Source organism: Aulonocara stuartgranti (genome assembly GCF_965226115.1).
Source record: "Aulonocara stuartgranti genome assembly, chromosome: 18".
In the NCBI taxonomy this organism is placed as follows: Eukaryota; Metazoa; Chordata; class Actinopteri; order Cichliformes; family Cichlidae; genus Aulonocara; species Aulonocara stuartgranti.
The window spans coordinates 6,190,173-6,206,248 of record NC_138954.1 but is presented as its reverse complement, the minus strand read 5'-3'; the positions used below and the strand labels follow the sequence as shown (position 1 = coordinate 6,206,248).

The following is a 16,076-nucleotide window of genomic DNA, read 5'->3' as shown; positions in this document are numbered from 1 at the left end:
TTGCAGACATTTGCCAAGCGAAAGATATTTTAAAAGTTAAAGGAATATAGGTAAGTAAAAGCTATTTTTGACATCCAAAGCAGCATGAAGAACAGTCCTGATGCACAGTGCTGTTACAGCGGGTTTGAAACCATCCGTCCATCACTTCTATGTCCTGTTGGTTAGCCATCACCAGTCTGTATCTGGAAGTCCCACAGGGCCTTTGTGAGCTTATCACACTTTCACTCTGAGACTTCAGGCTTTCTGTTTTCATCTTTTTGTTCAATGTTGTCTTTACTAAAGCCAAATATATGTCAATTCAACAGACACGTTATTGTTATTTGGTGCAAGCTGCTTGGGTTGCACATTTTGCTCACTGTTTGAATTTTCCTCCATGTTTCCATGTTCCAGAATGGACAGGGAGGAGTCACGTGACAGCACACTTGGTACATTGTTTTAAATCATCTTAACTTTCTGCTTGTGTTTAGTAGTTAGTGTAGTGGGGGAAATAATTATCTGATCACCCTGCTGAGTTTGTAAGTGGCTCACTAACGAAGAAATGACAAGTCTCTAATTTTTATCATAGTTTAAATTTAATGAAGTGAGACAGCAGATCGACCAAAGATCCAGAAAAACAACTCAAATTACATAAAAGTTGCAAACTGATTTGCATTTCATCCTTTGAAATAAGTATTTGTATTCTTACAACCCAGGAAGAATTCTGGTTTCCACAGATCAATCAATCAATCAATTACAGATGAAGCTGCATATAAAGCACACTTCTCCACAGAATCAATTTCTTCCAATCCAGCCTCTCCAGCACCGCGGGCAAAGACCAAACAGCTGTCAAGGGGCTTCAGGGAGAAGACTGTAGACATGCAGAGGGCTAGAAGACGGTGAGAAAGTGACAACTGCTGGTTTTCTTACAGGGAGTGCAGAATTATTAGGCAAATGAGTATTTTGTCCACATCATCCTCTTCATGCATGTTGTCTTACTCCAAGCTGTATAGGCTCGAAAGCCTACTACCAATTAAGCATATTAGGTGATGTGCATCTCTGTAATGAGAAGGGGTGTGGTCTAATGACATCAACACCCTATATCAGGTGTGCATAATTATTAGGCAACATCCTTTCCTTTGGCAAAATGGGTCAAAAGAAGGACTTGACAGGCTCAGAAAAGTCAAAAATAGTGAGATATCTTGCAGAGGGATGCAGCAGTCTCAAAATTGCAAAGCTTCTGAAGCGTGATCATCAAACAATCAAGCGTTTCTTTCAAAATAGTCAACAGGGTCGCAAGAGGCGTGTGGAAAAACCAAGGCACAAAATAACTGCCCATGAACTGAGAAAAGTCAAGCGTGCAGCTGCCAAGATGCCACTTGCCATCAGTTTGGCCATATTTCAGAGCTGCAACATCACTGGAATGCCCAAAAGCACAAGGTGTGCAATACTCAGAGACATGGCCAAGGTAAGAAAGGCTGAAAGACGACCACCACTGAACAAGACACACAAGCTGAAACGTCAGGACTGGGCCAAGAAATATCTCAAGACTGGTTTTTCTAAGGTTTTATGGACTGATGAAATGAGAGTGAGTCTTGATGGGCCAGATGGATGGGCCCGTGGCTGGATTGGTAAAGGGCAGAGAGCTCCAGTCCGACTCAGACGCCAGCAAGGTGGAGGTGGAGTACTGGTTTGGGCTGGTATCATCAAAGATGAGCTTGTGGGGCCTTTTCGGGTTGAGGATGGAGTCAAGCTCAACTCCCAGTCCTACTGCCAGTTTCTGGAAGACACCTTCTTCAAGCAGTGGTACAGGAAGAAGTCTGCATCCTTCAAGAAAAACATGATTTTCATGCAGGACAATGCTCCATCACACGCGTCCAAGTACTCCACAGCGTGGTTGGCAAGAAAGGGTATAAAAGAAGAAAAACTAATGACATGGCCTCCTTGTTCACCTGATCTGAACCCCATTGAGAACCTGTGGTCCATCATCAAATGTGAGATTTACAAGGAGGGAAAACAGTACACCTCTCTGAACAGTGTCTGGGAGGCTGTGGTTGCTGCTGCACGCAATGTTGATGGTGAACAGATCAAAACACTGACAGAATCCATGGATGGCAGGCTTTTCAGAATCAGAATCAGAATCAGAATCAGAATGGGGTTTATTGCCAAATGTTGAGCAGGTTTACAACATTAGGAAATTGCTGCGGTGCTTCAGTGCAAACATGCTGTCATAAATAGCACTTAAATAGACATGGAAAAAAATAAAAGTAGGGATAAGAATTAAAAGTGCTACGTGGAAAGATATGTGCATGAGATATACATGAGATATATACATGAGAATAAGAATTAAGAGTGCTACGTTGAAAGATATATACATGAGTGCAGGTGGTGATCAGTGCCAAACATAGAATGATGCAGTGACACAGCGTAGGGTCCTTTTGAGTGTCCTTGCAAAGAAAGGTGGCTATATTGGTCGCTGATTTGTTTTTGTTTTGTTTTTGAATGTCAGAAATGTATATTTGTGAATGTGGAGATGTTATATTGGTTTCACTGGTAAAAATAAATAATTGAAATGGGTATATATTTGTTTTTTGTTAAGTTGCCTAATAATTATGCACAGTAATAGTCACCCGCACACACAGATATCCCCCTAAAATAGCTAAAACTAAAAACAAACTAAAAACTACTTCCAAAAACATTCAGCTTTGATATTAATGAGTTTTTTGGGTTCATTGAGAACATGGTTGTTAAGAGATTTTTCTACATTATACAATATAACCAAATCTCTATAATACAATATAATCAAGTGTGCCTTATATTCTGTGTGTTCATATATTTTCACATAACCAAGCTTATTGTTAAAGAGAACATAATGCATTCCTTACCTCAGTGTGTGATGTCAGATAAGCATGATATACTTCTGCATTGTTATTTTCAGTGTATGTGTGCAAGGTCAGATAAGCTGAGATAATGCCTGACCTCTCCCTTTTCAGTTAAAAGAGGAAGTACTATGTAACTGACTTTCACTATAAATAAAGCAAGCAAGCCTGCACTCGGTGTGTGTGTCTTCTCAGAGACATTCACCCGTGCGCACGTTTCTAATACTCTCTGAGTCGGTCTACAGTGTCTCATTTCTCTTACTTGTGTTTGAACAAATGTCTACCCCTGACAATGGTTGTTGTTCAATAATAAAATTATTCCTCAAAAATACAACTTGCCTAATAATTCTGCACTCCCTGTATTTTGAAGTGGCAGAAATATAAAATGATCATCGGTCACCCTCTGTTCGGCATCCTTGAGGATCTTACTTCATTGGGTGATAATGATCACTAGCTTGTTAATGAGCTGAAGGCAGTTACACAATCAGCAACACATTACGCCCTAATGCACTGAAATCTTGCAGGGCATACAAGAAGAAATATGTACAAGCCGATCTTAGATTTGCTTAATAAGCATCTAAATTGTTAAAAGAAGGTGTAGGAGAAAGGGCTGTGGTCAGATGAACCAAAATTGAATTCAGGGCATTTTTGACCCAACGTGTTTGAAGGAAGAATAATGCTGAATATGATCCAAAGAACACCATCCCAAAAGTCAAGTATGGAGGTGGAAACATTATGTTTTGGAGTTTTTTTTTTCTGCTAAGGGAGAAGGGTGACTTTAAGGAGCCATTGGACGAGGCCATGTACCATACAAGAACCTCCTGAAAAAGAAAAGATGATGCATGGTTCTTCCTATATGACAGCAAAGAAGTGGCTAAAGAAGAGGCTCATTGACGTCATGGGGTTTATTACCTAGTTTTCAGACCTCAGTTCTATATTCTTCCTTCTGTGAAGGAAGCTAAAACCTTGAGTTGCCAAAAAACTAAAGGATTTAGAGTTGCTGTAAAGAGTGGTCCAAAATCCCCCCCTGAGATACGCGCAAACCAGCTGACCAACTACAAGAAACGTCTAACTGCTGTGCTTGCAGAAAGGGTTTCTCCACCGAGTACTAAGTCATGTTTGCTTGCAATGACATGCAAATTGCTTTATAACATTTATGTAATGTGTTTTTTCTGAAATTTGGTTGAATTGAAACGACCAAAGAAATTAGAGAGTGTTTATTTCTTATGCAAATGAGCAAACTTTTAGCAAATAATTATTTCCCCCACTGTATTTACAGCCTGCTGGGGAGTTTCTGCTGCTGATTCTGGGAGTTTCTCATACTTCATTAGTTTTCTTTTCTTTTCTTTGTCACTGCAGCTCTTTTACCGCTTGTTCTTGGGGCCAACCTCTGCCATAAAATCAAACTGAGTAAAGGTAAACTCAGGGCAGCATCATCATCTCCTAAAGCTCATTTGATGGTGGCCAGCTAGTGGTGTGCATCACTGCTGATTGAAGCCAGAGCACGAAAACACATTAGGAAAAAGAGCTGATAAGACCGATTCATTAGCATTTAGATAGCTCTGTCATTAACTAAAAGGAGACTTTTAATAAAAATTCACTTGCTGTTATTTATTTATTTATTTATTGCTATTCATTTATGCCAGAACTTATATACAGAAGTGTTTCTGCATTACTTTTTTTGGTTTTTGGTTTTTACTCAAACACTTCCTTGTGCTTGTTTGTATTGTTGGAACTTTCTCGTTGATCCTTTTGCTGAAAGAACATCAAAAAGGACAGAATTCTTTGTCTCTTGAATAAAATAAGTTCATCAACCATGATCTGCAGATTTAAGATCCTCACGTGGACAATCCAGAGAATATCAAACCAGTGGAAGAAAAATCAAATATCCTATGAAAATTTCAGACACTACCTCAGCAATTTGTTTGCTGTTTGCAGAGCTGTGTGTTGAAAGAGTAATGCCCTTGTTTGCATTTCCTTTGGCTAACTTGAGTTAGTCATTATCATCTACCGATTAGAGTAGATTCTGGATCTGCATCATGCTGGAGGCAGCTTTGTGGAGAAGCAGCTGTCATCGAACCAATTAGTGCATCTGCTATAACACAGGTGGTGTCTGCTTTAGTTACGATAGTGGTGTCGTTTGGTCCAGACCAAATATTTCATGAGACATTTGTGAGATTGCCGTGAGACTTAGTGGACGTAAAACAGGTCACCAGGGCTTAGTTCAGTTCAGTGTTTTACATTGCTAAATCATAACATTACCTCAGTGAAATATACTTAAAAGGACAAAGATACTTATAATATAAAATGAAACCAATCAATTTAATGAGTTGGCACCCAGTTCCCTGCCTTGTTCACACTCCACCAGCACTACATTTTCAGTTTGAGCTTTTATTGACATATTACCGCAGCAGCGAGATGGGTGGCGTGAGATTTCTTACAGACATTCAAATACCAGGAAAACTAATAAGCACTAAAAACAGAATGCTTTGTGTTGAGGACTAATCAGCAAAAGAACTGGACTGTCATAATGTGCAGGATAATAAGATGCAGGAAGCAAGTGAATTAACACAAGAAGAGACGTTTTTTAGGCCAGCCGCCAGTGCATAAAGTCTAAAACATGAAGCCAAAACCAGAAGAAGTCACAGAAGAAACAGAAGGAGACGACACCAGGCAGGATAACACACATCATGACAAAGGGTAAAGGCAAGACAACACTTTATATATACACACACAGGGTGATCAGGTTAATAAAGATAGCTGCCACACTTTACTGAAGTGGGTTTTACTGTGATGTTTAACATTTTCTCCTGTTGATGCAGTAGTAGATAAATCAATTTTCTCCTGCTGATTTTCTCCTAGAGGAATAATTTTATCTCACATTATCTTATCTTATGTTGCACTTGATTCGTGTAGTGCATGTATCCACTGGCTTTAACACCAATCACTTAGTGTGCAGTGGACCAAAAATTACAACAAAAGTATGTTAAGCTCTGCACACTGGCAGAGAGACGAGAGAGACCGAGGGAAACACGAGGAGTTTATTTCTCACTTTCCATAGGAAGAGTAACATGTGTGCTAGCGAGAGATTACTCAGTCACACCTGACCTTGTTCCCAAAGCTTAATTTGTGGATGTAGGTGCATCGATATCAATTGCAAAGATAAAACAGTATTAAGTCTGGTTCTTTATTCCTGATTTCCTCTATTCTTATGCTGCTTGCATATGTGCTTTTAGCAAACAAGGCTAATGGGATACAAACGAACTAAATGTAACTTACGTCTTAACAAGGCAGGAAAGGAAATCAAAGGAAAAAAATAAAATAAAAAATGTGATTTACTGCAGATGTGTGTCAACAAACAGGATAAAAGCAGGTTTAAGACACTTGAGCACTGGCCCCTCTTTTCAAACCTTGGGTGTTTTCTAATTTCTTTTAAGTTTGTCCTAAAGAAATTTTTTAAAATGCTGCAAACTTTTGAAGATAACACACCATGGGTCTATGTGAGGTTAGAAATGTTAAACCACGTGCACATATTGTTTTCTGTGTCTGGCTGCCCAGCATGTCCAGACTCTGCTGTATCTTCATCGCGGTAAACTCATTAATTCGACTTCTTTGTGTCGCACTGTCTAGTTGTTGTATACTTTCCAGCCTGCTGAGTAAGTGAGTGAGCAAATGGTGTGCTATTGGATTTGACATGCCCTGCAATGAAGGTCACAAGCACTTAGCCTGAAATTGACATGAAAATTTCCAAGGTGTCACCGTGTTCCCCGTCCATCCAGTGGAGTTTTTGTTTTCAGCATTTGTCCGACATACATACAAACTTCTGTAACATGGAGCATTTGAACTGTCTGGAGCAACTATGATGAATATGTCAGCCTAGCTGTAAAGTATGCTATTCATGCTGCATGTCCATGCACAGCTCTCAGACAGGTGTGGGAACAAGGACCTTACAGGTCCAGTAAGATAGTTACTGCTTATTTATTGTAGTCGTAAATATACATTGATTTAGTGTGTGGTTATGTCTTCCAACAAATTGATGCACAGTCATAAACTTTGTGTAACCTCTGATGTGTGTGCATAAACATGGCGATATTGTTGTGATTACTTATTGTCAGGAGATTAGACATGTCAACGAAAACACCAGACATTATGATACAGACTTATCATTTGCACCGATGTTTTTTCTAAATTTTATACACGAAAATTGAGCGCGAGAGCCCTCGGTGCACCTGCTCACTGCTGAAGTCAAAGTAAACCTTATTGTCATCTCCGCTACATACAGTCCAGTATATAGAGAGACGAGACGAGGCTCCAGTTACAGCAGTGCAAGTAAACAAACAATAAATATAAGAAGAGTAAGAGGGAGTGTTCGCCCAGGGTGCCAAACCTGCTACTGACTGTACCTTTAATATGTCTTCAGAAGATGAAAAAGCAGAGAGGAAAGAGTTGGCAGACTAAAATGGAAGAAGAAGCGGTTCTGGTTGGAGCACATTAAAGCAACACCTGACATAAATCGACTTACCTGAGTGTGTGAGAGACAAACCGAAGAAGACCAAACCAAAACCATGTCTCCATCCGGACATTAAAATCATTTTTTTTCAGATGTAAATAGGTGACAGTTTTGCTGGCAGCTGTAACAACAGTTCAGTCTGGTGTATATCCATTTCTTAGAGTTTATCCATTACCTAAACAACTGCTGGCAAGCAAAAAGGCTCTGATGAAAAAGGAAATGATGTGCTGCCTGATATCACCCATTAGTTAGAAGCTTCAAGCTGAGCCTTGTCACTGTTGCCATGTTGGTATTAGGAATGATTAAATAACCCGCTGTAATATAGAGCTTACTGATAACTGAGAGACACTACAAGCTCATACAGTACCAAGCTAGCTTCACCTTTCATCATATCCTGCTTGATTGTGTGTTTACATGGAACCATGATTTACAAAATTAACATAATGTTGGATTTGGATTTTCTAGCCAAAGTGCTTATGTAATATAAAAACATTTCAAAGATACGTAGTGAAATAAAAAAAGTTAAAGGTTTCGTCACTCATGGACTTTTTTCTTCCTTTTTTGGACTCATCAGCACGAGTGGTGTGGGAATGTTTTTGAACTGTCTACTGATTCAGTAAAATGACTCGATGTTACAATCCCTAATAATGCATTGCTTTAAATGGAGAAAATCTTGAGGGATGGCTGTTATGAGGAAAGGCAGCCCAGAAACTTTACCAGTGGCACACATCGTTGTGTGCCTAAACTTTCGGTCTTTCACCCAAGCTAATCTGCTAAGCTAAGACTTTCTATTTGTGTGTTTTCTGGTATATTTGTTCATTCATGAGGTGTAAGAACTGTCAAAGACAAAAATAGTGCATGCTGATGGGAATACTCAAGCGTTTACTATGTTTTGTACAACTTTTATTGGTTTCCACCTTTACATACATATCAAATGTTTCTGTGTGTTTGACCTCACCCTTTGTCCAGTAAATGAAGTGTTTGGTTTTAGTCACATTACCGACAACTTTCTGAAACACGTCCGTCATTCCCACGTTCATTTTTAGCTGCGTTCATCTCAGCTAATTTGGTTTGACAGGAGACTTTTGAGGATCTCTGAGTTTGTTTTTGAATAATAATCTATTGCTCACATTTGGATAATATTCTGTGTTTGATGCGTCAAATCGCAGTTCAGCTGCCACTTCAGGCTCATAGTTGTGTAAGTCTGTGTGCATGCTTGTGTGTGCTGTCTGGATGATGCCCAGCCTTGCTTCATGCCAGGGGATAAAAAGCTGCAGCCTCTATGGGAGATTTTGATTGAGTGATGGACATTGGGAGCTGTTTAAAAACTGTTGATCCTATTAAAGAGCAAAATAAGAGAAATGACACGTAGTCGTAAAATACTTGAATTGGATATTTTACTCTGAGGTAAATCTATATTCAAAGTGATATGAATAAAACTTTGCACAAGTGTTAAAATTTAAAGTGTTTTATTTGTGCTGACTCAGTAAAAGCAACAAATTAATTGTTAATGGTAGTTTTTCTGTGTTGTTGATGCAAGAACTTTACTCGTGTAACTGCAGTAACGAGGCTGTGGAGTTTACATGAGTCAGTGATACTACTAAAATCAGATCAGACACAGACACAGTGCAGAACATGTTTGATTACAGGTGCTATTATGACTTAAAATATAGAAGATGGCACATGACAAATGAATAACCGTTTGGCTCGATCACAATTTCCTCCTCAGGATTTACGCGCTGTTGATTCATGTGCCTCTCCTCTGTTTAAACACACACAAATATTAAGAGAGGGAGTGCTGGCTGGTTGGTTTAAGCAGCTTATCTTGACCTTCTGTTCATCTGTCTATCATAACCCTCGCTCTCCTCTGTGTATGAGCTTATAACACTTTCATCCATCTCTAATGAACGTGAAGAAAAATGCAAACATATTGTGTAAAATAAATGTTGCAAATGGTTTGGAATAATATCAGTTTTTGGCAGTGTTGTAAAATGACTGTCTTCTGAACTCTGCACGTAGAGTTTACGCTACCATCCTATTTTATGTTAGGGTGGATTTTTGCTGGACTGGCTCCAGGCCCATTGCAACGCTGCACTGGATAAACAGTTAGGAAAATAGATGGATGGACTTACAGTGGGGCAAAAAAGTATTTAGTCGGCCACCGATTGTGCAAGTTCCCCCACCTAAAATGATGACAGAGGTCAGTAATTTGCACCAGAGGTACACTTCAACTGTGAGAGACAGAATGTGAAAAAAAAATCCATGAATCCACATGGTAGGATTTGTAAAGAATTTATTCGTAAATCAGGGTGGAAAATAAGTATTTGGTCAATAACAAAAATACAACTCAATACTTTGTAACATAACCTTTGTTGGCAATAACAGAGGTCAAACGTTTACTATAGGTCTTTACCAGGTTTGCACACACAGTAGCTGGTATTTTGGCCCATTCCTCCATGCAGATCTTCTCGAGAGCAGTGATGTTTTGGGGCTGTCGCCGAGCAACACGGACTTTCAACTGCCGCCACAGATTTTCTATGGGGTTGAGGTCTGGAGACTGGCTAGGCCACTCCAGGACTTTCAAATGCTTCTTACGGAGCCACTCCTTTGTTGCCCGGGCGGTGTGTTTTGGATCATTGTCATGTTGGAAGACCCAGCCTCGTTTCATCTTCAAAGTTCTCACTGATGGAAGGAGGTTTTGGCTCAAAATCTCACGATACATGGCCCCATTCATTCTGTCCTTAACACGGATCAGTCGTCCTGTCCCCTTGGCAGAAAAACAGCCCCATAGCATGATGTTTCCACCCCCATGCTTCACAGTAGGTATGGTGTTCTTGGGATGCAACTCAGTATTCTTCTTCCTCCAAACACGACGAGTTGAGTTTATACCAAAAAGTTCTACTTTGGTTTCATCTGACCACATGACATTCTCCCAATCCTCTGCTGTATCATCCATGTGCTCTCTGGCAAACTTCAGACGGGCCTGGACATGCACTGGCTTCAGCAGCGGAACACGTCTGGCACTGCGGGATTTGATTCCCTGCCGTTGTAGTGTGTTACTGATGGTGACCTTTGTTACTTTGGTCCCAGCTCTCTGCAGGTCATTCACCAGGTCCCCCCGTGTGGTTCTGGGATCTTTGCTCACCGTTGTCATGATCTTTTTGACCCCACGGGATGAGATCTTGCGTGGAGCCCCAGATCGAGGGAGATTATCAGTGGTCTTGTATGTCTTCCATTTTCTGATGATTGCTCCCACAGTTGATTTTTTCACACCAAGCTGCTTGCCTATTGTAGATTCACTCTTCCCAGTCTGGTGCAGGTCTACAATACTTTTCCTGGTGTCATTCGAAAGCTCTTTGGTCTTGGCCATGGCGGAGTTTGGAGTCTGACTGTTTGAGGCTGTGGACAGGTGTCTTTTATACAGATGATGAGTTCAAACAGGTGCCATTCATACAGGTAACGAGTGGGGGACAGAAAAGCTTCTTACAGAAGACGTTACAGGTCTGTGAGAGCCAGAGATTTTTCTTATTTGAGGTGACCAAATACTTATTTTCCACCCTAATTTACGAATAAATTATTTACAAATCCTACCATGTGAATTCATGGATTTTAAGTGAGAAGTTTGCACAATTATTTCAGAAACATAAGTCATTCATACAATCTGCTAATGGTCATTATGGTCATTGTTCTTTTAGTTTTGGTTATTTTTGTAAAGCGCTATACAGATACAGGCCATTTACCATTTTTGTGAGTGCATAACCATGGCCTCAAATCATGAAATTTTGCACACATATCAGGTCTGGTGATATTCATGCATTTCATGGGTTTTGCACAAGGGGGTTGTAAAATATGCCTGAGAAACATACTTTGAATTGAAATTTGGTACACATGTACACATGTAACGTCCCACAATGTACAGAAACATCTCTGGGACCTCTGATTATTCAGCACAAAATTTGCAGTGATTCAGACATACATTGTCCAATCTGGTCCTGGTATAAACGATGTATGACGATATTTAATGAAATGACAGTTTTTACACTTTAATCCACTGATCCGAGCAGTTTGATCAAAGCCACCAACAACTTACCGCCTTATCTGATTTGCCACAAACTATCTATGTGCGACAGTTGTAGCAATCCTTTGATGTACTCCTCACAGGTTGATCACGTCCACCTTAAAAGTAATCTAAATAAAGTTCAGATCTTAATATGTTATGTGAAGGCTGTGTGCAGGCAGGAGTGGACCCAATTAATTGGGTTAATAGTTAGTTAATATTTTCTCTGAATGCGGGACGATTATGTTTGTACGGGACGGTTGGCAACTCTACTAACTAACCTTATGAATTAAATAAAGTTCACTATCAGTAAGATCATAGCACCTGCCCAGCTGTATAGAAACTCCGTCATGCTAGCTAGTACGCAGTACGAGTTATTGTAACTGACTGTAAGAAGTCAGCACAACGAAAATAAACTCCACCTAAACTTGGTTTATATCTGACCCAGATGGACTGCAGGTCATAACTTCTTACCTGAAGTTCAGTTCACCTGGCACTCGGACCGGCGGCCGCCTCGGGTCTCTGCTCCTCCTGCCTCCCCTTTCCCTCATCCACCTGCTGGCCTCTGTGGAAGCGCCGCCATAGCCACCACCAAACAACGGAGTTATTTTTACACATCGGCCAGCATCTGGACAAACCTTCGATTGTTTAGACCTGTAAAAACGAAAAATCACCATCGGCCCGATGGCCAGTCCAGCTATGCTGACAATGCAAAACTGCGAAAAGTAAGGAGACAAACTAATTGACCTTTAGTCATAGTCGTGGTGCCACCTAGTGACAACAGGAAGTTATGTTTGCTGACAATATAAAGATTTACTGCATAACATTTTCATTGAGGGTTTCAGATGTGATATGAAGCAATATGACAAATAATAACTGGAAATTCTCCAGAGCCACCTAATGAGAACACAAAGTGATAAATAACTCATTTATTCCACAGTCAATTAAATTTCATTAAAGTGACTGCATGAGATGCCTCTACTGCAACACGATCCGCTGGCATTTCTCCTCAACCACAGCGTGCCTGAGCGTGACGTATACCAAGGTGCCAGAGTCCTCATTGCTCCTTGTAGTTTTATTTACAAGTGTCTTATCTTAAGCAGCAGCAGATCTGGATTGTGTATATGCAGGAGCTTGCTTGCACGTGCACAGTGGACATGAGGGGATTGTCTGCCATTAAAGCATTATTCTGTCAGATGGATGTAAAAAGAAAATGCAAATAAATTCCAAAAAGTTTCTTGGTAGCTGCTAATATAGTTGTTGCCACGTGTGTAAGAAAATGTGTTAAAGACAGTGTATAACAGTTTTCATCTTTGTTGATATGGACACCTGATTTCCTTCACACTCTCAGACTGTTTTAAGGTTGACATAGCCTAAATATTTAATCTACAATTTGTATTCTTTTTATTGCTTCCACTGCAGGTTGACGGCCGACATCCAACCTGTAACTTCCTGCTGGAGGTGGAGAGAGACCAGGCCGAGTGCATAAAGAAGCTGAGGGAGAAGCAGGCCAACAGCAGCTATAAAGGTCACAATCACTCAAAGCACAACTGTTAGAAACCAGATATCTTCTAACAGTAACTTGGAAAAACTTTGTGTAGCTGGACAGAATCTTTAAATCTGGCTTGTTTCAAGCATTAACGTGGCCGTTGTGGCTCCACGGCTCATGCTAACGTTGCCTTTCCCCCGACAACAGGTGTTTGAGGAAATACCAAAATTAGCTCCCTCGATCATCCATTATGCTGACTGCATTAGGGATCAACATCTGGTGCAACTGATCTAATTATCCTGCGTATTCATTCATGCACACCGGTTTGCTAACACCTGTGGCTGTGGAAAGCTTTCACTCTGCAGACCGAGTCTCTAAATACTAAAGGAAAGAAAACGAGATAATTCATGGGAAGCAGCACAAATTGTGTAGATGTTAATTAACAGTGTTTTCTGTTTTATAAGCCATGACATCCTGATAGGTTATGAACCTTCAGTGAAAGGCTGATAAACCCAAAGGTGAACTATGAGTGTCATGCTGCTGTAATAAAATCAGCTTATATAAGCTTAAAAGCTTATATAAATAAGCTTTATAAAGATTATGATCTATTTTAAGATGGTCAACATGAATGTAAGGTTTATCATAACTCACTTTGCATTAGTTTTGCACATTGCTATACTGCCCAGCCTTTAAGACTGTCATTAATTAAAAGGCAGGAGTTATACTGGATCATGTCTCCTGTGGGAAGAGGAAATGTCAGCAGACGGGATGAGAATGTGACAAGCATTGCATCTCGTTTTATAGACTTTTCTTTAACATTACAAATAAAATGTTATTTTTACAGGCTGTCCTCTGTATGTGAGTGATATCAAACAGCATCATAGCCAATGGAGTTAAGTTTCTGATGTGCTCTTTGTAATTTATACTTGGGACAAAGTTTCAGCATAGCAGACCCTCATCAAGAACATTCACTGTCACATCAAAGAGCCTTGTCTAAGTAAAGTCTTGGTGCACTGCATTTTCCTCCCCTAAGTCTTTATAAATTTCTCCTTTCCTTTCTTTATGAAGGTTTTCATCAAAGTGAAGGAAAAGTTATTAGGAAAAAGTGATGGGGGGAATCTTTTGGTCTATTTGACCTCTGGCACGATTTCCAAGATTGTTTTCTGGGACAATTATTTTTGCCACGTTTGCCCTCTTGAATGGTGAGGACACAGAAACTGAAGTCACATCTGCTGGTGCAAACTGTGCTTTCATGTAGTGGCAGCTCTTATTTCTTTGATTCAGGTTTTGACTGGTATAGGAAACATCTTCTTCTATACAAGTGCTAATACTGAGGTTTTGCCTGTTGGTGACACTTCTTGCTGCAGCGAGTATTCACAGCTTAATGATTGGTATAAATGTTAAAGAGCTGTGGCAACGTCACTGTTTGGAATTTATTTGTATTTTATATTTTTGATTTTTTGCCCAGGATTGATTAAATATCTTTAGTTGTGATAAATTCCTTCATTCTTATCATGAAACTAAAATTATTGCTAACCAGCTAATTTCCTGTCCTTCCTTTCCTTATTTGTAAGCTAACCGGGTTCCACTTGCAAAAGTTATTCATATCATTGATATCATTCAGCTACTTATATAGTGTGTCTCTTGTATTGTAGTTGAACAACTCCAGCTCCAATGCAGCGTTTAGTACAGCAGTTCTCCTGGCGGTCCTTAGAAGGAAATCCCTCAGGCATTTAGCTATCGGGTTATCAGTAATTTAGTGTTTGCTTTGAGTCAAACTTTCAAATGAACTTTTATAATTATTCATTTTCTTTTTATAAAGTTGAAGTTTTGCTTTTTGTTCCACTGAAATAGGCTCAGATAAAGAGAAAACATTTGCAAAAGTAAACCCTGCAGTCTGAAGGCTGATATGCAAAAGCATGAAGGACCCTGCATACAGTGTGTACATGTAATCACACCATGTGAGAACATGATTAGATCTCATAACGCAGTTTAAGCCCATATTTTGTCTTCTGTCCAGCCATGTTTTCTACACAACATGAAAAGCTTTCGTAAAGGTCACTTAGCTTTCACCGAGTGCACTGAAAATCTGTGCAATCTCTGCAGCTGGGAATGGATTCACACGAAATCATTCCTGAATTAAATCACGACAGATGTGTGATTGTTTCTGCCAAATTCAGGAAAAAAACGAATCACAAATTTAGCCTGTTATCCTGAAGTATAGACTGCTGCTCAAACTTTTGGGTTACTTTGTGATCTATAATAAAAATGACAAATAATCATTTATTTTTGTAAGGGCTGATTTTCTTCCAGTGGCACATTGTGCTACCTAAAATTTAACTTAAATAAATTAAGTTAGTTAAGTGTCTGCAGCCTCAGTGCCTGCGGGTTCAATTATAGTGTTGAAATGGCCAACTATCCATCTAAACTTGAATCAAACAAAACAAAAAAGAAAACAGAGACTTACCCCTCACAGGTCCTGATTGTGATGATTATTAACCTCACTGTTGAATAAAGTTTTGTTTAAGGGCAGTTTCCCATATGAAATATCTTTAATTTCTGTTTTGAGGAAAATTTTAACACAGTAATTGAATCCACAGAGGCTGATGCATGCAATGACCAGATTTAGCCCAGAGGATGATAACCATGGGCGTCTGCTGCTCAGGGAGCTGCTGTGGTGGTTCAACAAAAGAGAAACACTTCTTTATTCTTGATCCTTAGAGTTAAACACAGTAGTAAATCTTTTACTATAATAATATATTAACAAGTGCCACCATTAGCCTGTGGGCCACGCTTTGACACCCTGAAATTAGACTGAGATAGGTAAACGTGCAAAGAGTAGAACATAGAGAAGGTTTAAACGCTTGGGGAAAAACATCTGAAGCAACAGACAGTTCACAAGAGAGGTGAAGACGAGAGTGGAGCAGGGCGGAGACGAGTGTCAGGGGTGATTTGTGACAGCAACGAGGCATTTTCTTCAAAAACATTTTCTCCAAAAACACCCAAGCGCTCTTCTGAAACCCAGACTTGCTATTAATTCATTATCATTTGATTACATGAGTTTGTGTGTAAGTTTTTCTGCCAAGGATCCTGCAGGACGCTGTTGTTTATCATTTACAACACAAGCTTGACTTTTATTGATGTGACAAAATAATCTTACCTCAA

At 39.7% G+C, this 16,076-nt stretch overlaps 1 protein-coding gene across 2 annotated transcripts in view; it reads left to right on the top strand.

The window, feature by feature from the left end:
* Positions 1-16,076, top strand: part of LOC309694536 (vasoactive intestinal polypeptide receptor 2-like) — a 77,351-nt gene that overhangs the window by 17,752 nt on the left and 43,523 nt on the right. For both annotated transcript variants that reach the window (XR_014272895.1, XM_082514696.1), the window contains exon 2: positions 12,845-12,950. Coding sequence is in view for 1 of the 2 variants with exons in the window: in XM_082514696.1 (XP_082370822.1) it covers positions 12,845-12,950 (106 nt within the window). In the remaining variant the exon portion in view is untranslated. The remainder of the gene's footprint in view (positions 1-12,844; positions 12,951-16,076) is intronic.